The sequence below is a fragment of the Cervus canadensis genome, chromosome 10 (assembly GCF_019320065.1).
Source record: "Cervus canadensis isolate Bull #8, Minnesota chromosome 10, ASM1932006v1, whole genome shotgun sequence".
NCBI lineage: Eukaryota > Metazoa > Chordata > Mammalia > Artiodactyla > Cervidae > Cervus > Cervus canadensis.
In genome coordinates, this window is record NC_057395.1 from 59170583 (window position 1) to 59197156 (window position 26574).

At 47.6% G+C, this 26574-nt stretch overlaps 1 protein-coding gene across 2 annotated transcripts; it reads left to right on the forward strand.

Moving 5' to 3' along the window:
- Positions 1 to 2802: 2802 nt before the first annotated feature.
- SLC52A3 (solute carrier family 52 member 3) lies at positions 2803 to 19085 on the forward strand. 2 transcript variants are annotated; one of them, XM_043479516.1, is made up of 6 exons: positions 2803 to 2821; positions 3350 to 3438; positions 12682 to 13294; positions 14909 to 15408; positions 17128 to 17251; positions 18191 to 19085. In XM_043479516.1, exons 3-6 carry the CDS (start codon positions 12728 to 12730, stop codon positions 18401 to 18403), a joined length of 1404 nt encoding a protein of 467 aa, XP_043335451.1. In that variant the 5' UTR covers positions 2803 to 2821; positions 3350 to 3438; positions 12682 to 12727; the 3' UTR covers positions 18404 to 19085. The 2 variants fall into 2 exon arrangements, with proteins under 2 accessions (XP_043335451.1, XP_043335452.1); XM_043479517.1 differs by lacking the exon at positions 2803 to 2821 and adding an exon at positions 2896 to 2917.
- The last annotated feature ends 7489 nt before the right edge of the window (positions 19086 to 26574 follow it).

The following is a 26574-nucleotide window of genomic DNA, read 5'->3' on the forward strand; positions in this document are numbered from 1 at the left end:
CCTGCCCTGTGCTGGGTCCTTTCCCACTCCACCTTGCCCTCATCTGCTCTTTTTTTCCTACAGAACATATCCTCTAACATACTGAATGATTTCTTTATTCCTTACTGTCCATCTTGCTCCATCAGAAGGAAAACCAGCTCTCCAAGGACAATGGCTTTTTCTATTTTGTTCAATTTTATATCCCAACCATCTCTGACAGTGCCTAACATACAACTGACACTTAAAAAAGTTTGTTGAATGAAAGAAGCCAATGAATGAAGGTCTGAATACTGGAGTTATAGAAAGATCTCTAAGAGAGATTAATCCAAAAAAGCAAGCTTCAGAATGACGTTGATAATGTGCTCCACTGTGTAAAGAATATTTTCCCATAAACTTAAAATGGCTAAAAAAAAAAACTTTAATTAAAGTCTATTATTTAAACAACAAAGGCTATAAAAATATCTGGAGATGACAAGGAAGGGGAGAACATTTTGATTGGAGTTCATTCATTCACATATGCAATGAATATTTAAGTTCCCAGTGTATGTATACTGGTTATGTTAGACACAGATGTCCAGAAAATTTCTCTGGAGGAGGTGGTATTTGAGATTGGCTTTGAAATATGGCTAGGATTGTGCCTGAAAAAGATGAGACAGAATGTTGTTTTGTTTTGTTGTTGTTTGCTGCACTACCCGACTTGTAGGACCTCAGTTCCCCAACCAGGGACTGAACCGGAGCCCTAAGCAGTGAAGTCGCAGAGTCATAACTACTGGATCACCAGAGAATTCCCAGAAAGGGTATTCTGATAGAAGGATCAGTAAGGAAATTTTGATGACTTTAGAGGTACGGTGACCACTCAGAGAACGGTGGGCAATTCTGGTTGTAAGTAGCAAAGGCTACAGATAAGAAAGAACAAGTGATAGAGTTCTCATGGTCTATTAGTCCAGCGGAGAAATGACATAAACATGAGGCCTGGTCCTCATTTGGTGAGCTACAAGGCAGTCTTTGAAGGTTGATAATAAAGATGTATCTCAAAATTAACATTAAAATTACATGAAGAGCACCTGTGAGATAGTGTGAGTCACACCTAAGACAGAATTTCAGGGAGTCGTGAGGGGCCATCACTGGGAAAGAGGTCAGGCATTTCAGGCTCCTCCAGGGACCAAATTCTTGTGTCTCTGCAACCCAGAGTTGGGTTCAATACTTCCTGAACCCCTGCCAGCTGAGAGAAGGGTCCAGTCTCTTCCCCTGGGGTCTGCTCACCTCCCACCCCAAGCATTTGCTAGGGGAGTGATTACTTATCAAGCAATTATCTGTCTCAGAGAATAAGGCAGAAAGCAGGCCAGAATTATCTGTAGATGTCTTCACGCAGTGAGCAGTTACTAGGTGCCATTTCTCACCGGGCCAGTTTGCATCTGGGCTCAAATCCTGACTCTGCACTTACTGACCTTGAGTGAGTCACTTAACCTCTTTGAACGTCAGTTTCTCCATCTATAACATAGGGAATAAAAGTAGCACCTGCCTCGGATTACTGAAAGATTTAACTGGATGTGAAGTATTACTGGGCTTCCCTGGTGGCTCAGTTAGTAAAGGATCTGCCTGCAATGCAGGAGACTCCGGTTCAATTCCTGGGTTGGGAAGATCCCCTGAAGAAGGGATACACTACCCACTCCAGTATTCTTGGGCTTCCCTGGTGGGTCAGACGGCAAAAGAATCTGCCTGCAATGTGGGAGACCTGGGTTCAATCCCTGGGTTGGGAAGATTCCCCTGGAGGAGGGCATGGCCACCCACTCCAGTATTCTTGCCTGGAGAATCCCCATGGACAGAGGAGCCTGGCAGGCTACAGTCCATGGGGTTGCAAACAATCGGACACAACTGAGCGACTAAGCAGAGCACACCACTCCTGCTATTTGTCAGAGTAGCATTTGCCAGTGGGCATCAGATCCCGGCTCAGCCAGACTCTTGTATGTGTTCCGTCTCATGACTTCAGTCCTGAGAACTGCCTGAAGCTCTGCTCGTTCCTGTTTTTTAGGAGCTGATAAGGAAAAGAAGGCGCTCGAGAAACAGAAAACAACACAGAGGATTCCTTAAAATTAAGCGTTCCCTGACGGAGGACACTATTATTATCCCCACTTTCCAGGTGTCATCCTTAAGCACTGGTATTCCAACCAAGAATTTCTGCTTCAGGGAGTGCTATTCCTGCTTGTAGGGGATTTGTTGCTCAGTCGTTGTCTGACTCTTTGCGACCCCATGGACAGCAGCACACCAGGCTTCCGTGTCCTTCACCATCTCCTGGAGTTTGCCCAAGTTCATGTCCATTGAATCGATGATGCTGTCCAACCATCTCATCCTCTGTCGCTCCCTTCTCCTCCTGCTTCAATCTTTCCCAGCATCAGGGTCTTTTCCAGTCATTCGGCTCTTCACATCGGGTGGCCAAAATATTGGAGATTCAGCTTCAGCATCAGTCCTTCCAAAGAATGTTCAGGGTTGATTTCCTTTAGGGTTGACTGGTTTGATCTCCTTGCAGTCCAAGGGACTCTCAAGAGTCTTCTCCAGCACCAGTTGACCCTAAGGTGGGGCCAGAGCCAATGCCTAAGCAGGTCTTTTGTCTTCTGGGGTTCAAACACTGGCTAATGTGAGCCTTTTATTGTTAAACTGACTCATCAGGGTCACCAGAATTGGCTGCTGGGCAGGTTCCAGACACACAGTAGGCTTTTGGTGAGTCCCGCCCACCATCCCCCCCCACCCCGCCTTCCCCCTCCTTGGGGCGGGGACAGGTTAATACTAACCCGGCTGCCTCTGGCCCCTCCCATGCAGAGCCGCCTGAGAACGGGACCAGCAGGTAAGCTGGCAGAGTCGGGCAGGCAGCTCAGGTCTGCTAAGGGCAGAGCAGCAAGTACCAGGAGCCAGTCACCGGCAAGGATCACTGGGCGCCGAGGTGGGGGCACTAGTCTGGGGACAGCGGGTGCCCCACAGCCTTTCCCCTAACTTCAGCTGCTGGCTCAGAGGCCAAGGGATAGCAGGCAAGAAGGGCCTCCTCCCCTGCTGGAGCTGGTCCGGTTGGAGTTGGGACAACCTGAGCCGGCTGGGTGGACTCCAGACCCCCCCTCCCCAGGCCAAATGAGTGGGCCCCTACAGACCTCTGCCCGGCTGCATCTCCATGCCACTGGGACATCTAGACAGCTGTTCCTGCCTGGTACTGGGGCCGGAGGCTGGGATGGGCACTGAGGGGAGGGGAACCCAGCCAAGGTCAGCCCCGTGGGAGGCCTAAAGCCCTTCCAGGCCTTGGGAGAGGGGTGAGGGAGGAAGGGAACTCATGGTCCACATTGGCTGGCTGTGCTCTCATTATCTTCTCGCTTCCTCCTTGAAGCAAAGCCCTAAAAGCCCGGGCATCTTTAGACCCTTTGGAGACACCAAGACCCAGAGAGCGCGAGCAGCTGGCTTGACAACGCACAGCCGGTAAGCACAAGGCTGGCTGAGCTGGGGGTGGACAGGGCGGCAGGCAAGCACTGCTTTCTCCCTGGGCCTAGTTCCCCCACGTCTGCAAGACAGGAACGCTGAGATGGGATGAGGCTCGGGGGAGCTGGTGGAGAGGACAAGCCTCTGGATGCACGTGGACATGGGGCGCCAGGGCGGTGGCTGACCCAGGCCAGGCCTCCAGCGCACCCGGGCCTCTCCCCTGCCTCCACCTCCTGCTTGCTGCAACCCTTCCTTTTGCCCCGCCTCTGTCTTTCTTTCTGCCTGCTTCTGCTTCAAGCTTTTGATTCTTTCTTTCCCTCTGTGCCTCAGTCTCTGTCTTTTTTTCTCCACCTCTTCCTCTAGGAAGAGGTATTCTGTTCACTCAACACCATCTCACTCCTGCCCGGACCACATCCTCACCGCCCTAGTCTTGTAAGGAGTCTGGAACCTGGGGTAATGTTGACTCAGACCCTTGTCTGGGAGCGGTGTGTGGCCAGCGCCCATGCTATCAGCTGGCACTGTCCGAGTCGCCCTGGCTGACTTAACCCCTACAGCTGCGGCAGGCTCAGTTGGGGGACCTGGCCTTTTGCAAACCAGGTGGCCATCTGGACACTGGGAGAGTGGACAGGGCCAGGCTCGCATGGGAGAAAGCGGCACTCGACAGATAGACACAGATAAACTTCCATCCCTGAGCTAATGCCTAGTGATGCCATAAAGAAGAAAGCAGAGAGCAGGTCAGTGCAGGCTTAGAGGCTGGGGCTCTGATGGTCAAGGCTGGACAAGGCCCTTCCTGCCTGTGGGGGAGGAGATGGACCAGCCCACACACTGAGGGTGGCCCCTCTCCCCTCTTCGCTTCACTCCCTTGGGCCCGGGACACAGTTTTTTATGCAAGAATCTGAAGGAAAGAGATACCTTTGTTTGAGGCTGTCCTTCTGGCTTCGCTGCCTGTTTGCCCACCTGCTGTAGGAGAATTTCAAGGGTCTCATTCAAAGCCTTAGGTTTCTGGTCTCCCACAGTCGCCGAAGGGCCTGGGAAACAGATATGTTTGGAGTCTCTCCCAGGTTCTCCAGGGCCTGGATCGCATTTCTCTCCCTTTTCCAGCCCAGGTGCTTGGGGAGGCTGGAGGTGAGTGGAAAGCGATCCTGCTCAACTTGGCCCCTGAAGCCACTTTCTAACCCCCTCCCCTCCAGGGCCCCACTCAGGCTGCTTAAGAGGGTTGGGTCCACAGATATACCTGGGCTCAAACCTCAGCTTCCAGATGACCAGCTGTGTGACCTCAGCAAATGACTTTCCCTCTCTGAGCCTCAGTTTCCTCATCTATTATATTAAATAGAGACAATTATCACACTTATTCCAGGGTTGTTGAGAGGATTTGACAATAAATTGTGTAAAGTATTTAACTCTGGGCCTGGAGAGACAAGCAGTAAGAAATGGCAGCCTTTGTTGTAGTTGTTACTATTGTTACTATTTTCATCTGTTCCCCCTTGATAACTGCACCAGCTTTCTAAGGGGTTAACAGGTTTCATCCCTGATTCCACCCTGGTTCCTCCTTACTCTCCTCACAATAGCCAGCAGGATTCTATTTAAAATGAAATTAGAGCTGGCCCAGCAATGGAAGATTTTGACTCAGAGAAAATCTCTAAACTCTTGCCTACAAGGCCCCCCGTGACCTTGCCAGTTCCTCCCCATGGGAACTGCGATAGCCACATCAGCCTCCTGGCTGTTCTTTCCACACCAAGACCTGCTTCTGGCTGGGACAGGACAAGTGAGGCCCCACCCCAGGGCCTTTGCACTTGCTGTCCCCTCCCCCCACTACTCTTTCCCCTGACATGGCTCAGTCCCAGGCTTCCTTCAGGTTCTCTCTGACAGCTGCCCTCCCCGACCGCCTGCTCCCCCTGACAGCTCCTTCCCTCCACAGCCCTTATCACCAGCTGACTAGCTCGATGTTCCTACTTTGCATAGTGACTGTTTCATCCCACACTTTCCTGAGAGCAGAGATTGTGTCCAGCACATAGCAAGTATCCAGTGAATACCGGGTAAATGAATGAACAAGAACTGCAAAGCCACTGTAAAACAGATAACAGAGATGTGCACTTTTAAACAGTATCCCCAGCACTCTGAGCCACTCCTGAGATCTCTGAAGCCACCCGGCCTCTGCACTGGCGGGTACCTCTGTCCGGGACCTCCACCATCCACTGCCATTGATGGCTCCAGGAGCACGTGGCACGTAGTGTGGCTGGCTGGGAATAAGCAGGGGAGCCCTAAAGGAGATGGGCCATGCTGGGCCATAACACCACCGTGACTTGTTTCCAAATAAAGAGAGACTTGCAGAGCCAAATCACTTCCCTCAAAGTATACAGCTGCAGTTGTACCTGCCTCAGGACCCAGAGAACTCATCTCTGTGGGCCATGGGGATTGGGGCTCTCAGTGCATGGGACCCACTGCACATGAATAAAATTCAGGCTCCTTAACTCCCCGGCCTGCCCTCTGCTCCCCATTAAGCCCACTGTTTCAGCCACACTAGCCTAGGCTCATTCCTGCCCCCAGGACCTTTGCACAAGCTGTTCCTTCTGTGTATATGTTCTTTGGAGTACTTTTATGATTTTTTTAATTTAAAAAATATGTAAACATTTGATCCAGCTGAAATTGGTTTTCTTTTGATGGGGTGGGGACTGGGTAAGAGATAAGAAAGAGATTCAGCTTTATTTATTTTTCCCAAATGACTACCCTATCTTATGTTCTTACTGGTTCTATGTAGGAAAACTAATTTGTAAATGTGTAACTGGCCAGCTTGCTGACCTCATAGTTTTATAGCTGTTCAGGTGATAAAAGGTAACCATCTTCTGCCAATTCCCCTCCTCCCTTTAATTATTTACTTATTCCTCCTTAATAGGCATACCACTTATTGCCTCCTCTAAATCCTTGCTTATTTTATACCTTCTGCTCTCAAGGCCTGAAACAGTGAGTCAAAACCCCACCATTTACTATTCTTCTGTCCGTCTCCCCTAGTATGTCTGAGGCTTCTGGAGAAAGTGATTCAGAATACAGATACTCACTACTGTTTTGACTCCATTATGAATCAGTCTTTATCAATATAAAATGACTCTGAGTCTCGGTTTACACTTTTGATTTTTGCCATCAGATTCCATAGTGAGAGTTACCGCTCCCTCCCTCCGTGTCTCTCTCTCTTTCACTGCATTTTTTCTGGAAGACCTTCGCCCCACATTTACTCCTCACCTGTGCCTTTTGGTATCTCTTTAAGGTGTGTCTCAACAACTCATTTCGTTTGATTTTGGTTTTTGATCAGATCCTAATTGAGGCAGGACCTGAGTTTCTGAGTCAGGGCATTAATAGTAAATGAGATCAGTGTATTCATTAGTTTTTGCTTACCATCACTGATCAGTATACATTCTTGAACATATATCTCTGCCCAGTTAGCCAGTGTTTTGTTATTTATAAAAAATAAGAGTGGCTTAAACAATGTAGAAGCTTATCAACAACAACGTTAAACAAGCAAAATGGTGTGGGCGAATGCCTTCACTGTTGACCTGAAACTATCAAAACATTGTTAATCAGCTATACCCCAATACAAAATAAAAGTTGAAAAAAAAAAAAAAGCAAAATAGTCCAGCAGGGGGCAAAACAGGGTTGGTATGGCAGTTCTATGCCTGAGAAGGGATCTAGTCTCCGTCTAGCCCCAACGCCATCTCCCATTTGTGCAAAATGGCTGCTGGCATTCTGGCTATCACATCTAAACTCCAGATAGCAGGGTGAAGGAAGAACAAAAGAGCACATTCCCTTTAAGAAGATTTTTTCAAAGTCTCTTGCAACCTTATTGGCCTGGTCTTAGTTCAAGAGCCATGTCCAGCTACAAAGGAAGCTGGAAAATGTGGTCCTTTAGCTCAGTGGCCATTTGTCCAAACAAAAATCTAGTCTTGGTAATAATGAAAGAAGGAAGAGTGGCTGGTGGGAAGCAGCTAGTAGCCTTGGTCTTGGAATATCAACGCTCCATCTTTTCTTTCCTTCCAAAGTGTTTCACTCATCCTAGGCAGAACTCTACCTGAGCTAATGTGGGTCAGCTTTTTTTCAGTGAGATTCTGCCTGCTTTATAACAGGTTCTGGTCTCAGGTGGGAGTGAGCAGCCAGCACCTATTTCTGGGTCTTCTTGGACTGTACCGTGAGCTGCTGAGAAGGTATGATGAACTGCTGGCTTTTGAAAGAGGTCTTTTCCCTCCTCTGCTCCACTGATCCTCTGGGGCAAGACTGCTTCTGTTTTGCTGCCAGTGAGTCACCTGCCTTGGCCAACGTAGGGTGGGAACCTTGCCTTTCCATCCAGCCCCAGCCACTGCTCCTTCTCCCTACCTGCAGCTCTGCCTCTGCTTTGGCCCATGATGCATCTGGATCCTGCCTCCCACCCACCTCTTCCTCATACTTTTCTCTGGGGATAGCCCCTGTGTCTTTTCTGCTTGCAGCTCTCACAGCACTGGGCACAAAGCAGGGGACTAAATATCCCTGCCTGTTGATTGTTTAGGGGAAAGTGCTGACAAAATTCTGCCTTCAGAAATGATGTGTATTGTGGTATCAGGAAGTGTTCAGGATAACTGTGTTTTGCAATTGCCACATTTTTTGAAATAGTAATCATGATCATTAACATGTATTGAACACATACGATGTATCAGGCATCATATGAGCATTTTGCAAGTTTCATGGTCATAACAACTCTGATGTTGGTACTGGGAGCCTCCCATTTTGCACAAGAGAAATCAGACACCAGAAGTTAAGCCAATTAGTGCAAGGTTGAAGCCGGGATTTGAGCCCAGACGTCTGCCTCTAGACACTAGTGCAGCAAGAGCAGTAAGGTGGCTGGAGGCAGTGACCTGAATCCAGATCTGAGAGAGAGGCCCAAGGTTGGATCCCAGCCCACACCTTATCCCCTACTAGGACGGGGTCCAGAGCAAGCCACATCTTGCTCTCAAAAATGAGGGCTAGGCTTAATCAGGGTTTGCAGTGTACCGGGCTTGGAGGGTCCCAGGTGGGTGCCCTAAGTTAAACAGGGCCAAGGGTGATTGTTGCCATGTAGGCATACTGACCCAGTGTTGTCTTCCAGAATATTCTAGAGAAGCCAGAAATCCTGAGTTTTGTATGCCAAATCCTTCCTAACTTGCAGATGTTAGTAACTAATTATTTACAACTCGCCCCACATCAAAATAACACATCTGCTGCTTGCCTGCAGCCAGGGAGTTACCAGTTCACAAACCGGAGCTAGGTCATCTGTAAAGGCTCTTCCACCACTGTCGGAAGGCGAGATTCCAAAGCAGCCCCTGCCCTCCAGGGGCTTCAGTCTCCCTGGCAAATGTACCAGGACACACCCACCCCAGGAGAACCCCGAACGGAGGGTCCTGGGGCCCGGGGCCTGCAGCCAGTGGGGTTTCCTGAGGGGCAGAGTCCTGCAGAAAGCTGAGATGCGGATGGGCGAGAAGATGGTGCCCCAGCCAGGCTAAGACAAAAGTTTGCCCTCTCTCTGTGGGTCCTCTGGGCACGCCCAGAGCCAGGGCTTGACCTAGGCTGTCAGTGGGGCCAGCTTTGCTGCTGAAGAAACAGAGCTTTAGTGACTCGCCTGAGGCCCCAACACAGGAGGTGGTGAAATAGAACTGAAAGCAGGTCTGGCTGCATTCCACCTCCCAGAGAGGATTGGGTTTCAGAGGAAGAGAGTCTGGGGTTGGAGGGTCAGCTCTATGTATGGGAACCTGGAGAAAGGAACTTCCACCCCACAGGGGCTGCTCTGGCCTGCTCTAGAAGAGAGACAAGGAGTTAAAGGCTGACCGTGTGAGTTGAGCAGAACCAAGAGATCAGATCAGGGTCCTGGGGAGAGGTGGGTGGAGCCATCTGCTGCGGAGGACCCACTCCAATCCCATCACCAGCCTCCGGAGAGGCCCTCCACCCCCCGCAGACCCCACCCCATTCCCCATCTGTAAAAAGGATGTGATTGGACCTGTCAACATTTCTCTCCAAAATGGTACCTGTGCCAGCAGTGATTTCAGGCAGTACCTCCAGGGGAACTTTCTTTTATCCTTTAGTAATTTTAATATTCATATGTTAATTTTCAGCAAATTAGAAAAAAATAATAACTATAACAGCAAACCCTTAGTGAGCACTTTCTATGTGCCTGGTACCGTTAAGACAACATATACTCCTTAACGCTGCATCTCATTACAAGCCATGAGGTTGATTTACAGAGGGGGGAAAATGAGGTAGCGGGAGGCAAACTTGGTCACCCCAAATCAGTCAGTTAGCTAAGAGGCAGACCTGGATTCAAGTCCAGGCAGCTGCCACCAGTCACTCACTCAAATCTGTGAACAGAGTGTTGCCTGACACCCCAGCTCTACAAGGACTAAGTTAGAACCCACAGCAGTTGACTCTCAGTGCTTCCTGAGGGGAATTCAGGATGGAAAAGCACTCAGCATGAAGCATTCTGTTCTGGATATACAGCCCCCAGACAGTTAAGATGCAAACCAAAGGAAGAATTCCAGTGACCCAGACATCCTGTATCTTCCCTTACATTGAAAAGCACTAAAATCATTAACTTGAGCTAGCTGAGTTTGTGCCTGTGTGTGTGGGTGTGTGACTGGCATTAATCCTTTACCTAGACTTATATATGACCACATGTAACTCCCAACAACAAATTCATATGTATCCTGGCTCCTCCCTTACCTCTTTGGAGCAGTTCCTCAGACCTGAGAGGCTGTCTCCCAGGCTACAATCCTCACATTGCTGTTGCTCAGTGGCTGAGTCGTTCTGACTCTGTGACCCCATGGACTGCAGCACGCCAGGCTTCCCAGTCCTTCACCATCTCCCAGAGTTTGCTCAAACTCATGTCCACTGAGTCGTTGATGCCATTCAGCCATCCCATCCTCTGTCATCCCTTTTCCTCCTGCCTTCAGTCTTTCCTAGCATCAGGGTCTTTTCCAATGAGTTGGCTTTTTGCATCAGGTGGCCAAAGGACTGGAGCTTCAGCTTAGCATCAGTCCTTCCAGTGAATATTCAGGTCTGATTTCCTTTAAGATTGACTGGTTTAATCTCCTTGCTGTCCAAGGGACTCTCAAGTCTTCTCCAACACCACAATTGGACCTTTGCCAGCAAAGTGGTATCTCCGCTTTTTAATATGCTGTCTACGTTGGTCATAGCTTTCCTTCATAGGGTCCCTGAATAAAGCTGAAACTGACTGCTCTTATGTTGTGAGATGCTGATTTTTTTTTCAGTTGACAAACCCTCTCCAATGTTTTTTCGTAGACTGAGGGTAACAGCACAGGTGGTGTGACACAGGTAATTGGGAAGGTGGTAAAAAGGGATAGGCTACCCACTCCAGTATTCTTGGGCTTCCCTAGCGGCTCAGTTGGTGAAGAATCTGCCTGCAATGCAGGAGACCTAGGTTTGATTCCTGGGTTGGGAAGATCCGCTAAAGAAGGGAACAGCTACCCACTCCAGTATTCTGGCCTGGAGAATCCAATGAACTGTAGAGTCCATGGGGTTGCAAAGAGTCAGACATAACTGTTCTGCACTTCACTTCACTTAAACAGATCACAGCATGGCTCTAGAGGGCCACAGTCAGGTGGTCTCCAAGGCCCTGTCCAGAGATGGAGCCCTATAATTTGAGAAGAAAAACTCCAGACTGGAATCTTATATCAGATAACCATATTTTTGTAACAGATAGTGTGATGTGTTTACATGGTTCACAAATCAAAATTATATAAAAAGATCTACACTGAGATGCTGCAAACATCCCGGCAGTTTCTATGTGTCCTTCAAAGTCTGCTTTGTGCAAATACAAGCAAAGAGAATATATTCTTCCTCCTCTTCCCCTAAGTCCAAAAGACCACACACTGTCCACCTACCTTGGTGGTGTTCACTTATCAACTCAGCCTTGAGGCCTGTCGCTATCCATCAGCCGGTGAGCCCTCCCACCTCCCTCTCTTTGTAACAGGTGTGTGCTATTCCAACAGGCCATCATCTCTTACACTAGCCCCTCTTCTGTGGATAGCACAAAGGTTGTCTCTTATGTTTTGCTGTTATCAACAAGGCTGCAAGAAATAGTAACCTCGTGTATATCTCATGGCTTTGGAAGAATCTCACCGTGAGAAATGGAGTCATCGTTGATTGACGTTTCCCATGGTGAATGAAGGGGACAGTCTAAGACTTGCTTGTATTTTTTCCTCTGACCTGTTCATATCCTATGTCAACTTCTCTATTGGGTCTTTTTGTTCTTAATCTGTAAAAACTCTTGACATATTAGGAAGAGGAACTTTTTGTCTGTGCTTTACATTGCAATATTTTCCCCCCAGGAAATCATCTGTCTTTTGATCTTCTTGTTGGTATTTTTTTGTCATTTTTTGCAGAGGCTGTTTTATTTGCTTGCTTTTGTGTGTTCTAATATTTATGCGGTAGAATGTTATTGTTGTAGCCATACGTTCTGGGAAACAAACTCACTCAGAAGGACAACGCAGATAGTGGAGTGCAGTTTATTACACCGGTGGGCCCAAGGCAGAGTCTCCTCTTAGCCAAGAACCCTGACCAATTTTTGTGAAAACCTTATATACCCTAAGTGTACACACCCAAACCCACCTCCCCAAATTCCCTTAAACTAGTCTGAACAAAGGAAAAGAAAGATACAATCAAAGTTAACCTATGGTTCATATGCCTTAGGCCTAGGTAGTTAACAGTGGACAATTATCAATAGAACTGTGGCCATACCCCACATATATTGGCCATACCCAATAAGCATAATAGAATTTATGATTCTATTCAGTTACACAGACAATTAGGGTATTCTTTTAGGTGACAGAGAGTCTAGATATGAGCCCTGGGGCTCTTCCATCTGGGGGGGGGGGTCTGATTTTCCAGTTGGTCTGTCATTTCCACAGATACTGGGCACATAGCTCAAAGTCCACAGTCTGGCCCAAGATGGAGTCCTGCTTTCAAGATGGAGCCTGTTCTGTCTGTTTCCTCCTTCAGTATCAAATTTTTCTTTTGTGGACTCTGGATTTAGGAGTCATGATTAGGAAAGCTTTCCCTGCTGAAAGGTTAGTTATAAAGGGATTTGTCCATGTCTTCTGTTAGTAAAAATCCAACGTGTTCATGGAGAGGGGAATAATAAGAGAAAACCCAGGGCCCAGAAGCACAGTCTTTTGCTATACAATGCACCTGACATTGCTCACCTGATATTCTTCTCTATCAAACACACTGCAGGCTGATCTGGGGAGGGAGCTGCCTCCGGCCCAGGGCAGACGTCGCCATGGCCTTCCTGATACACCTGCTGGTCTGCACGTTCGGGATGGGCTCCTGGGTGGCCATCAACGGGCTTTGGGTGGAGCTGCCCCTGCTGGTGACGGAGCTACCGGAGGGCTGGTATCTGCCGTCCTACCTCACAGTGATCATCCAGCTGGCCAACATCGGCCCCCTGCTGGTCACCCTGCTCCATCACTTCCGGCCTGGCTGCCTCTCCGAGGTGGCTGTTGTCTTCACTGTGCTGGGGGTGGGCACCATTGCCTGCACCCTCTTCGCCTTCCTCTGGAACGTCACTTCCTGGGTGCTGGGCAGCCGCCACAGCATCGCCTTCCTAGTCCTCACCTTCTTCCTGGCCCTGGTGGACTGCACCTCCTCTGTCACCTTCCTGCCCTTCATGAGCAGGCTGCCCACCTACTACCTCACCACCTTCTTTGTGGGTGAAGGACTCAGCGGCCTCCTGCCTGCACTGGTGGCTCTTGCCCAGGGCTCGGGTCTCACCACCTGCGTCAACGTCACGGAGATATCGGCCACCACCCTGAGCTCTGAGACCACCAGGAACGTGGACAGCCCACAGGTACCTGGCATCACCCAGGGTCTTTGCAGCTCTGTCCTAGGTCGCAAGCAAGGTCTTATCGAGGGCTGGTGTTTCCTAGATGTTGGGTAGGCCCGTATTCTTGACCTGACACCACTTTTGATCACCTGGGGGCGCTGCTGAGATGCACACATATCTAGGGTGGGGCTCCTCTGAAATCCTTGCGGTCGGGTGTATTTTGAAATCTGGAGTTTCAGATTGTAGAACACACTTACCCCACATCTAAGACAGGGTCTGTGACACGGCAATCCCCACAGCCCACAGCCCAGGGCATTCATGCCCCATAGGCAGATGAGGGCTATAAACAGCTTCATATCCAGTTCAAATGTTGCTGTCAACCGAGTCATGAAAACATTCTGACTTTCAGAGCCTTTCCGATTTTAGAGTTGCAGATAAGGGATTGTGAACTTGTATTTATTAAAATTCCCCAGGTGCCACTAATGTACAGCCAAGGCTGAGAACCTTTAGATGTTGATAAACGTTTAGACGTTACCCCATGTGTTTACAGCATCAAACTTTCTCACTGGACATGGGACAATATATACATCTGGTATTATCCAAACCACAGCAGGCAGCAATGGTTGCAAACCAGTGGCCTGGGCCGCCATAGCAGACAAAAAAAAAAATTTTTTTTTTGAGAGTTTGAATTAGTTAATAACATTCGAATGTTTTGAAATTTCACATAAATCTAGATGCATGATATCTCTTGAAAACAGTCGCCACAGGGCACCTTTGGATGGAGCTGTTCAGTCTCAAGCCAGCCCCATCTGAATATGCATATTTTCGGTTGCCAGTCCTAGAGGGCATTGAGTGGGCGGAGCTGTAGCTTCTGTCCTGACACCTCCCTGCTCTGTAAAATGCGGACTGCAGGACGCTGTCAGAAGACACACACAAGCTGATACTGACCCAGTGCTGCTGCCCAGAGCGTGAGTCAGTGTGAGCATATATTATCCTCACCATAGGAGCTGTGCGTATATTATCCATCACTTACATAATAATGATAATGCCTAGTATTTATTGTATACACACAGACCTCGGAGAGAATTGCAGATTTGGTTCCAGACCACCACGATAAAGCAAATATCTCAATAAAAAAGTCACACAAATTTCTTGTGTGCCTATAAAAGTTATGTTTATGCTATATGTCGTCTATTAAGTGTATAATAGCACGGTGTCTAAAAAAACAATGTACATACCATAATTTTAAAATATTTTATTACTAAAAAGTGTTAACCATCTAGGAATTTCCTGGTGATCCAGAGCTTAGAACTCAGCTTCCACTTTAGGGGGTCTGGGTTCAATGGACCCTGGTTAAGCAATGAAGATCCCACAAGCTGTGTGGGGAAGCCAAAAAAAAAAAAAAATCAACTATCATCTGAGCCTTCAGCGAGTCATAATCTTTTTGCTAGTGGAGGGTTTGAAATAATTCAAGAATTACCAAAATGTGACCCAGAGGCAGGAAGTGAGCAAATGCTGTTGGAAAAAGTACCAATAGTCTTGCTCGACACAGGGTTGCCACAAACCTTCAGTTTGTTTAAAAAAAAAAAAAAAAAAATCACCCAGGGATCTGACCGGCCCTTGTTTTGTCCTTCCCAGGGAGCTGGCAGCACTTTGGTGTCTGAGCTCGCTGGGACAGCACCCTCCGCGATCCGCCTGGAAAGCCATTACCTGCCCGCCAACTTCCCGCCCTTGGTCTTCTTCCTCATGCTCTCCTGCATGATGGCTTGCTGCTTCGCCGCCTTCTTTTTCCTCCAGCGTCAACCCAAGCGCTGGGAAGCCTCCATAGAAGACCTCCTCACCTCTCAGGTCACCCTCTACTCCATCCGGCCGCAGGAAGGGAAGGACCTGGGTCCGCCAGAGGACAGCGGCAAGGCCCAGGACCCTCTGGAGGAGAAGACGGCCCCCCAGCACCCGGCCCGCCTGACTTTCATCTACGTCCTGGTGGCCTTTGTGAACGCGCTCACCAATGGCGTGCTGCCCGCGGTGCAGACCTACTCCTGCCTGTCCTACGGGCCTGTGGCCTACCACCTGTCGGCCACCCTCAGCTCCATGGCCAACCCTCTCGCCTGCTTCCTCTCCGTTTTTCTGCCTAACAGGTCTGCCCTCACCTGGCCCTGGAGAGCTCGGGTTGGGGGAGCGCTTCGTGTCAGAACCCAGAATGCACCGCGCCTACCTATCAGGCTGGAGGTGGGATAGTTAAGAACGTGGTGTCTGGGGCTCCCCTGCCTGGGTTCAAATCCCGGCTCTGCCACTTGCTAGCTCTGTGATACTGGACTCCTCTCTGTGCCTCAGGAATCTAATCTGGAAAATGGGGAGAATAATAGCTCTTCTTGGGTTGCTGGGGGCTAATTTTGTAAAGCTTTTAGAGCACTGAGGGCCTGGCGCATGTCAGGTCTACATTCGCCACCACTGGCCCATGAGGAGGAATAAGCAGACAGGAAGCGAGGCGAGGCTCCTATTTAGAAATAGAAACCCTGAGGCTCGGAGATGGCGTTTGCTCTGGTCTAATTCCCAGGATTTGAGTCCTGCCCTCCTGCCTGCGGCCCACGCTGGCCCTCTTACCGCTGCAATTCTAGAAGAATGGCTGGGCAGATTGATAAAATGCAAATTGAGTCAGCCTAGATGGAGACCTGGGGTTTCAAATTTTAATAAGCAACCTAAGTGGTTCTGATGCAGGGGCTTCAGACCCCACAGGAGAAATACCCACCTTGGGGTCATGAAAGTTTAGGTCCCCCCCTGCCTCCCACCTGCTCCTCTGGCCTGCCTGTCTTCACTGCCTCTGAGCCCTGCCCATCCCCACCTGCCATCCCCACCTCCCCTAGTTCTGCCCACCCTACCCCCATCCCCTGCCAGGGAAGGAGGGATCATGAGGATGGGAGAGCTGGGCAGATGTCAGTTTGCCAGAAAGCTGAGTTTTCTCCCTTGGGCTGGAAAACTGTGGAGTGAAGCTGGAGATCTCTGAGGGAACAGACCAGAGGCTGCAGATCTGTGGACTCTGAGATGCCCAGAATGTTAGAAATACAGGACCTGAGAGTTCCAGAATCCAAGAATCCTGAGACAGAAAGTGTCCTTAGAGGTAGGCAGCCCTCCACTCTAACCTGTCAGTGTGGATGGGGAGATCCCAGGAAAAAGGCCTCACATGAAGGATGACGTCCTCAGTGGTCAGACAGAGGGCCTACTTGGAAGGCCACCGGAGCCTCTGAGCTGGCTACCAGGGCCCCCAGATCATGTGAATCTCACCTTGTGGACCCGGAAGCTGAGGCTGGAGGGAGGGGGGTCACCCGAGGTCGCACAGCACACCCTACAGTCACGGTGCCATGATCCAAGCCTCCCACTCATCTGCCCAGCTTCCTGGAGTGGGTGGGAGGTGTTGCAGGAGGAAATAGCAACAGATGGTACCAGGTGGGCCCACAACCAGGGCCAGGCCATACACACTCTGCTCCCGTGCGTTCTCCCAGCCCCACAAGACTCATTTCACAGAAGAAGAAACTGAGGCTTAGGGCCCAGTCTTGCAGGAGGAACTGGTATTTGAACCAGGCTTGTGTAGCCCTCGAATCTGTTCTGTTTCTCCCACTGGGATGCTGGGCTCTGCTGTTAGTACTCAGGATGACTTGTGCCAGTCTTGACCTCAGGAACCTCACTGATGCACTTCAACTGGGTAGCCTGGAAGTTTCCACATGGGTCTAACCTCTAAACCTGGAGAAGCTGACGACTCCATGTGGCCCCCTGGAGCTCAGGCCAGGTGGGGGAGTAGGGGCAGAGGTTCAGGCTTTTCACCTCTTCCAATCATGCCCACCCCCCAAACTCTGTCCTAGGTCTCTGCCATTCCTGGGAGTCCTCGCAGTGCTCGGGACCAGCTTCGGAGCCTACAACATGGCCATGGCTGTGATGAGCCCCTGCCCCCTCATGCAGGGCCACTGGGGCGGAGAAGTCCTCATCGTGAGTGTCGACTGCGGCGCTATCCCCCTCCCACCCCTACCTAGCCAAGGCCTAGGAAATCCAGAGTATAGCTCCTTCTATTGACCAAGTGCTTTGTGGTTACTCGCTCAGGAAGCCCAAGGTGGGGGTGGGGGGAGGAGGGATGCTTTCATTGGGGAACAAAGGCTTGAGAAGGTTAGTTGGCTGGTCTGAGGTTACAGTCCAGCCTCTCCCATGAACGCCATACTCTGCACTATGTGCATGTCAGCAGTAGCCTTCTCCCAGTTGCCCCTGACTTGATCATGCTATGCTGTACTTAGTCACTCAGCTGTATCCGACTCTTTGTGATCCCATGGACTGTAGCCCACCAGGCTCCTCTGTCCGTGGGGATTCTCCAGGCAACTTTGGGTCACCATACCCTCCTCCAGGGGATCTTCCCAACCCAGAGATCGAACCCAGGTCTCCCGCATGGCAGGCAGATTATTTTACCTTCTGACCCATCAGGGAAGCCCAAGAATACTGGAGTGGGTAGCCTATCCCTTCTCTAAGGGATCTTCCCTACCCAGAGATCGAACCCAGGTCTCCCGCATGGCAGGCAGATTATTTTACCTTCTGACCCATCAGGGAAGCCCAAGAATACTGGAGTGGGTAGCCTATCCCTTCTCTAAGGGATCTTCCCTATCCAGGAATCGAACTGGGTTCTCTTGCATTGCAGGCGGATTCTTTACCAGCTGAGCTACCAGGGAAGTCCCGACTTGATCATGGGGGACAGAATGCCATTGGGTTCTCCTTTATCCTTGGGGAGGTCAACTCAGGGGGCCCCATTAGCTCTCCTTGCACTTAGAGGCTTTTCCATGGGGTTCTCTTAGCCATGTTAGGTCACCCTAGAAGCACCCTTTGCCCCTGGGGCTCACCCCAAAGTCACCTTCACTCAGCATCTCTCCCAACCTGTCTCTGCAGGTGGCTTCTTGGGTGCTGTTCATTGGCTGTCTGAGCTACGTCAAGGTGATGCTGGGTGTGATCCTACGCGACCACAGCCGCAGCGCCCTCTTGTGGTGTGGGGCGGCGGTGCAGCTGGGCTCGCTCCTGGGAGCGGTTGTCATGTTCCCGCTGGTCAACGTGTTGAGGCTCTTCTCATCCGCTGACTTCTGCAGCCTGCAGTGCTCCGCCTAAACCAGCTGAAGGGACGCGATCCATCATAAGGCCCCGCCCTCATTACTAACTCCTGAAAACTGGGACACCTCGAGTCAAGGTGTGTGCCCAAGGTCACAGAGCCAGTGGTAGAGAGCAGTGAGGCAGAGCCTGAGTCCTCTCCGGAAAGGTGGGGAATGGTGTGGGCCTCCCAAGGGACGTGGAAATGCAAAGCACAGCCCACCCCAACTCTGTCACTGTGCCTGCAGTTCTAGCTTCTCAGATCTCGTTTCAGCTCTTGAGAGATGACTGTGAGAAATGAACTATTTTCTGCCATATCAGTAAACAAAGGATATCACAGCCACCAGCGATTGCAGATGTCCAACATGAGCCAGTGAGCCCTGAGGAAACTCAGGATATGAAAACACAGGATACTGACCCCAGAGAGCTGAGGTGAATATCAGAGGGATGATTTCAGTGAGCCCAGACTCTTGCTAAATACACAGAAAAGCGCTGAATTGCTTAACTTGCAATTTCTGGTTTTCTTTCATTAACAGTAATCTATTGATGCTTCCACTACCTGCCCTTTGTGACAAAACTCCTATATCCTAGCTCCTCCCCTAAGCTTCTCGGAGCAGTTCTCTCAGGGTTACTTGAGATGCTGCCTCCCAGGCTTGAAGTCCTAAAAATTCCCGCTGAATAAAACATAACTCTTTAACTTTTAGATTGTGAATATTTTTTACTTCAACAGTTGTGCAGCACCCAGCTGGATGGTGTTAGAAGGGGAACAGCTGGGAGGGTGAGCTGCCTGTTATACACCATGTGACCTTGGGGAAGTCACCTGATTGCTATGTGCCTCTGTTTCCTCTTCCACAAAATGGGAATTATTAGCACCTATGTTATAGGTCTGGCACAGGGATAAAAGGGAGAAGCACCCAGCATGTCCTGATCTGATGACCAAGAGTAATAACAGGAGTGACAATCAACAAAGCGTAGAAGTGGCTAGAAGGGTTGAGAGATGTCCCCTTCTCCATAGCCTTTCCACCCCTGTTCTCACAGAGAAGCTTCTAGAAGACAGATGGCTAATGGTGGACTCTCTCTCATCTTGGCTTCCCAGTATGGAGGAACATTGTACCCCGTGTACCCCTTCTTGTTACCCCTGCTGATCCAGGAAGGCTCACTCCTTGGAGAGTAAATTACCTCCTAAGAGGCAGAAGGAGAGCATTGGGGTGGAGGGGCCACAGCAAGACTCTGAATATGAGTTCCCCCACCCCATTCACTGGCTGACTCTGAACTGGAAGGCAGTCCTCTGAACTGGAGGGAGGAGGAGAGTAGGGAGGAGTGTGTTAGCGACCTGATAGTTTTTTGGTTTTATCTTTTTTAAAAAAAAAATAAAGATATTCCTTGTTTTTACACTAAGGTCATCCTTCTAGAGAAAGTCCAACATGAATGCCAAAAAAATGTTTCAATATAATCAGCTTTCAGTTGCTTCTAAAGTGAAGGCTGAGCTCAGAAATAAACAGAATCAAGGGCTTAGAGAAGGTCTGATCCTGAGACTTCTTTTCTTCACAGGTTTGTTTTGTTTGCTTGCCACCACTCCTTCTTTTTATTTTGAATAGATAATATAAAGTCACATATTTCAAAAATCATAAAATAAAAAATTATATTTAGCAAAAAAGAAATTCCATCCCTCTCCACTTCCTGCTCTGTCCAGCTCCTCTGAACATGCACATGAGCACTTTTATCAGTTCCTTGTTTATTCTTCCAGAGATTATGCAAATGTAAACAAATTCAAATATAGTCTTTTTACATAAAGAATAGTAAATCACTGTGTACTTTGCACTTTCACGCAACAGTGAAAATGTAGTCTTCTCATTCTTTGTCATGACTGCATAGTATTCCACTGTGTGGAGCTGCCAGATTTGTTCAACCAGCCCTCTGTAGAGAGGCCTTTGAAGGTGTTGAAGACAAAATTTTAAAAATCTCCCACAAAAGCAGAAAAAAGTTTAATTATTGAATATATGTTCAATGTGACTGTGGTACACATCACAGACAGTCTGCTAAAGAGACCGCAGAGGTGGAAAGAAACTCCACCCCTTTACAAACCCCAGCAGACACAACCTGTTAACATTACATCCAGGTTCTCAAATGACAACTTGTCCTCAAGAAAGAGAACTAGATAGTACGGTTGGTCACCCTGAACTCAGCTGGCATTTGGGGTGGCTGGCTCTTAGCTAATTGTCCTTATCCACAGGAAAGAAGAATTCATATCTTTCTGTGAAGGTGGCATTGCAATTTGGATCCAAACCTTGAAATTAACTCCTCACCTGGAACGGAGTGTGGGTGCAGGGGGCCTGGCTTCCTGATATTTACATTGCGAACAGAGGGGTCCTGCATCCTTGAGAAAAACATTCCTGGATAGAAAAACTGACAAGAGGCTTATTCAGCTTTTTAAAAAGACTCATGTGCATGGGAAAAGGAGCGGAGAAAAAATTTACAAGTTTTCTAAAGTAAATGCTCTAAGAAAAAGGAGCAGGGATGTCTCTTTCCCTTTTTGGCGCCAGGAAGCAATGTTTTTATTTGTATTTGCCCTTCCAAGGGCGTTTGGATTATTTCTAGTCATTCCACCCACAAAAGATACTGGAGTGGATGATGAGCACCAAGACCGTGTCTCTGTACTGACGTGGGAAGACGGTCCAAGATTAATTACACACACAGGAAGCAGATGCACAAGAGCGGGCAGCCTGCAGTGTTAGCCACACTAGTACATTCTGTCAAGGATGAGGTGGGAGGGCAGTGACTTGGTATCTGGAAAAGTCACCTCCATCTGACAGCCCGCCCTGTGGTTTCGTTTCCACCCACCTCCTTGGGAGTCCTGTGACCTTGACAGCCTTTAAGTTACCTTGCACAAGTCAGCTCTCCTTGGTCTCTTCCTCTGTACAATGGGGACAAAAAAAGCCCCACCCTTTCAGGGTTCTGGAGAGGATTAATTAGCTTCGCACCTGCAAGCAGTGAGCGTTCCATCATTTTCATTAAAAAGCTTCCACTTGATGAGAATATCTGCTATAGACCCTGAATGCCCCTTAACCTCAGGCCCGCTCTGCAAGGCTGACCCAAGTCACATGATGTCTTTATGGGCCAACCAAGGCCATTTCCCAAAAGAATGAGATCAGGACTCCCGGCTCTGCCTAGAGTTGGCAGCGGGTGGGTATCCCTGAGGACGCCCCCTGATAGAATTAAGGTTATAGATCTTAAATAGGGTGGTTACTTTGGATTACTTGAATGGACCCAATCTAATCATATAAGTCTAATCACATAAACAGAGAATTAGAAGAGATTCAGTGGGGACTCGCAGGGTGGTTCAGTGGCTGGGACTCTGTGCTCCCAATTCAGGGGGCCCCAGTTCCATCCCTGGTCAGGGAACTAGATCTCACAGTCTGTAACTGAGTTCACATGTTCATAACTAAAAAAAAAAAAAAGAAGAAGAAGAAAAGAAAAAAAATCCCACATGTCACAACGAAGGTCCAAGATCCTACAAGCCACAACTAAGACCTGGCGCAACCAAATAAATAAATAAAAATTAACATTAAAAAAGAAGAGAGTGAAAGAAATAAGAAATATACAGCATCATACATACCCTTCAATAGCAAAAAACCCAAACAATCCTATTAAGAATGGACACAGGAACTGAAACTATGTTTTTCCGAAAAAGACACACAGATGACAAACAGGTACATGAAAAGGTGCTCAACGTCACTAATCATTGTATGTGTATGCTCAGTCATGTCCAACTCTTTGAAACTCCATGGACTGTAGCTTGCCAGGCTCCTCTGTCCATGGGATTCTCCGGGCAAGAATACCAGAGTGGGTTGCCATTTCCTACTCCAGGAGATCTTTCCGACCCAGGGATCTAAACCCACATCTCTTGTGTCTCGTGCATTGCCAGGTGGATTCTTTACCAACTGTATACCACATAGGAAGCCCAATCATTAGGGAAATGCAAATTAAAACCACAAGGCCATATATCATACGGCTGCTATCAAAAAGACAGGAGTTAAGTGTGGGTGTGTGGGAATGTGAAGAAAAGGCAGCCCACGTGCACTGTTGGTAGGTCTGTAAATTCATGCAGCCACAACAGAAAACAGTATGGAGGTTCCTTGAAAAAATAAAAACAGAACTACTAGATGATCCTGCAACCCCACTTCTAGGTATATAACTGAAGGAAATAAAATAAATCTCAAGGAGATATCTGCACCTTCATGTTTATTGCAGCATTGTTTACAACAGCCAAGACATGGAAACAGCCTGAGTGTCCATCAGCAGATGACTGGATAAAGAAATACATTATTATACACAATGGAATAATAATCAGCTTTAAAAAAATAAAGAAATACTGCTATCTATGACAATATGGATGGACTTTGAGGGGCATTATGTTATGTGAAATAAATCAAACAAAGACAGTACTGTATATTCTCACTTACAAGTGAAATCTTAAACTTGAACTATGTAGAAACAGAGAATCAGGTTGGTGAAAAGTAATTGCAGTTTTGCATTTTTGAACTTTGTCATTTGGTATTGGAATACGTTCTTAAATGTTGTTATATAATGCATATTTTTTTGCTAAAGGTTTATTACTTGCTATTTATTTTATACTTATTTTAGGCTAAGGGAATGACATTAAACAAAAAGCAAATTCGAGTGATTTTCTTATTTGAGTTCAAAATGGGCCGCAGAGCAGCAGAGAAAACTCACAACTTGCACATTTGGCCCAGGAACTACTAATGAATATACAGCACAATGGTGGTTCAAGAAGTTTTGCAAAGGAGACCCTTTGCAAGATGAGGAGCTGGTGGTCAGAAGTTGACAACAACCAGTTGAGAGCATCATCAAAGCTGATCCTCTTACAGCTACATGAGAAGTTGCCGAAGAACTCAACATGGACTGTTCTATGGTTTTTCGGCCTTTGAAGCAAACTGGAAAGGTGAAAAAGCTCGACAAGTGGGTGCCTCATGACCTAACCACAAATCAAAAAAATCGTCATTTTGAAGTGTCATCGTTTCTTATTCTATACAACAACAAAAGACTGTTTCTCTACCAGATTGTGATATATGACGAAAAGTGGCAATGACCAACTCAGTAATTAGACCAATAAGAATCTCCAAAGCACTTCCCAAAGCCAAACTCGAACCAAAAAAAGGTCGTGGTCACTGTTTGGCAGTCTGCTGCTGGTCTGATCAACTACAGCTTTGAGTCCCAGTGAAACCATTACATCTGAGCAAATCGATGAGATGCATGGAAAACTGTAATGCCTGCAGCTGGCATTGGTCAACAGAAAGTGCCCAATTTTTCTCCACCACAATGCTCGACCACATGTCATACAACCAATGCTTCAAAAGTAGAATGAATTGAGCTATGAAGTTTAGCTTCATCCACCATATTCACCTGACCTCTTGTTAACCAACTACCACTTCTTCAAGCATCTCAACAACTTTTTTCAGGGAACATGCTTCCACCATCAGCAGGAGGCAGAAAATGCTTTCCAAGAGTTCATCAAATCCTGAAGCATAGATTTTTGTGTTACAGGAATAAGCACGAAATGTAATGGTTCCTATTTTGATTAATAAAGATGTATTTGAGCCTAGTTACAATGATTTAAAATTAACAGCCTGAAACCTCTACTACATGCACCAACCTAATAGATTAGTGGTTGCCAGGGGCTTGAGGATGGAATAAATGTTAGTCAAAGGGTATGAAGTTCCAGTTACAAGATGAACAAGTCCTGAAGAAGAAACGTATAGTCAACAACCATACTGTATACTTGAGGACTTCCCTGGTTGTCCAGTGGTTAAGACTCCACACTTCCAATGCAGGGGACACAGTTCGATCCCTGGTTGGGGAATTAAGATCCCACATGCTATGCAGCAAGGCAAAAAAAAAAAACTGTATTATATGCTTGAATGTCAATAAAAGACTGGATCTTACGTATAATCACCACACACAAAATAGTAACTATTGGAGGTGACGAATGTGTTAACTAACCTTATTGAGGTAACCATTTTACAATATATACATGTGTCAAGTCATCACAGTCATACACCTTACACTTACACAGTGTTATGATGTTTACTGTATCTCATTACAGCTGGAGAGAGAAAGGGAGGAAGGGGCTGGAGGGAAGGAAGGAAGGAGGGAAGGGAAGAGAAAGGAAAATAAAAGAAAGAAAAAAGGAAAGAGGGAGAAAAAGAAGGAGGAGGAAGCAGGGAAAGAAGGAAGGAAGAGAAAGGAAAAAAGACCTGGCAGAAGTCAGAGAGATGCCAAGTGTCTTGGCGCTGAGATTCAGGAAAAACCTATATGCAAAGACCAAGAAGAGAGGCACCGAGGAGCCAAGTACAGCCCTGGCTGACAGCCATCAAGGAAGCAGGAAGCTGTGACCACAAGGAACTTGATTCTGCTGACAACCTGAATGAGCACAGAAACGGATTCTTCTCCTGTGTAAGGACACAGCCCTGTGGACACCGTGATTTAGCTCTGTGAGACCTGTGTCCAACTTCTAACTTAAGAGTTGTAAGACAGAAAATTGGCATCATTTTAAGCTGCTTCTTGAGGTAACCTGCTGTAGCAACAACAGAAAACAGGTCCAGTGGTATGCCCTCTTGCATCCTCACAGATTCTTTAAGTTTATACGGTGCATGTATGTGTGTTATGACAGCCTTTATAAAACAGCCCCCAGAATCCGACATCACACGGCAGATGTGGGAGCAGAAGTCCAGATGGCGGAATGAATGAGCCAGAGATCCCCAGAAAACGGGCTGCAAAGTTCCTGGCTCTGAATCCGGGGTTCTTTCTAATGAGCTGTTGGCTTGAATACTGAGGTATCATACTTCGGATTTACCCTGGAGGAAGGTGGTCCCAAGAACTTGGAAACCTAAAATCAGGACTGCTCTGAGGAGAGACCTGTGGAGTCATCCAAAATGGGATTGGTCATCACGGAAATCCCCGAAAAGGAAGGGTCCAGCCCCCCACCAATGTCCACCACAGTGATGTGTTAAGAGCTTCCCACTGCTGCCCTCCCTGGCGGGCCAGATGCCAGGGCAAGGGGCCATTCCTATGGTCATCTGCCACAGGTCTCCCCATGCCCGGGGCCCTTCCTGAGCCTTTACTGATTTAATTCTCACAGAACCACTATGAAATACTTCCTGTTATTATCAGTTCAATTTTGCAAATGAAGAAACTGAGGCACAGAAAGGTTGAGTATCTTATGTGAAGTCACACAGCCAGTGAGTGGGGGAACCCATCCTTGGACCCAGAATGCCTAGGCTCTGTATTATACGATCTTTCTGCGTCAGAGACATGAGTCTCAAAGCATGAGAACCAGACAGGAAAACCTTGGCTTCAGACAAGGAAACTGGGCCAAGAGAGATACAGCGCCTTCTCAGCTCATTGTCATTGTCATCTGGTTTGAAATAGAAACAGAAAACTCCAGTCCACCCCTTGGCCCCAACTCCATCACTCCACAGGACACATGCACACACACACACAAACTCCTCTGGAAGTGAAATGAAGAGACAAGGAATTAGTGCTTTTGTAGGCAGAATGTGCAGAGACTAGTGCTGTCCCTTTAAGAATGAGTAGCTGAGGCACTGGAACCCGCCAGAGTTGTGTATCATGTATTACAATTCTGGTTTTGCCATGGCATGGTCTTTACTGATTCACTTCATGATGTTTATGGAGGTAAAACCTGGAGGAAGATGTGAGACATACAGAAAACATAAAGCAAAATGGCAGATGTAACCTTAGCTCTGGACAAAAATACCACACTCTAACAGGAGACACATTCTAGATTCAAAGATACAGATAGGTTGAGAGTTAAAGGATTAAAAAATTATATATATATATATATAATGCAAACAGCAATATCAGAGGGTCAATCCATCAGGATGATATAAAAACTATAAATATATATGCACCCAAAATATATGAATATATAACAACAGAGCCCCAAAATATATGAAGCAAAAATGGACAGAATTAAAAGGAAAACTAGACAATTCAATAATAAATGGGCCCTTTAATACCCTGCTTTCAATAATGGATAGAACAACTAGGCAGAAGATCAACAAGGAAATAGAAGGCTTGAACAACACTATAAACCACTAGATCTAAAAGACATTTGTAGAATATTCCACCCCAAAACAGAAGAATACATTTTT

Coding starts and splice junctions, on each gene's coding strand:
- SLC52A3 (XM_043479516.1), top strand. CDS start 12,728: ATGGCCTTCCTGATACACCTGCTGGTCTGCACGTTCGGGATGGGCTCC. Junction 13,295..14,908: donor GGAACGTGGACAGCCCACAG/GTACCTGGCATC, acceptor TGTCCTTCCCAG/GGAGCTGGCAGCACTTTGGT. Junction 15,409..17,127: donor TCCGTTTTTCTGCCTAACAG/GTCTGCCCTCAC, acceptor ACTCTGTCCTAG/GTCTCTGCCATTCCTGGGAG.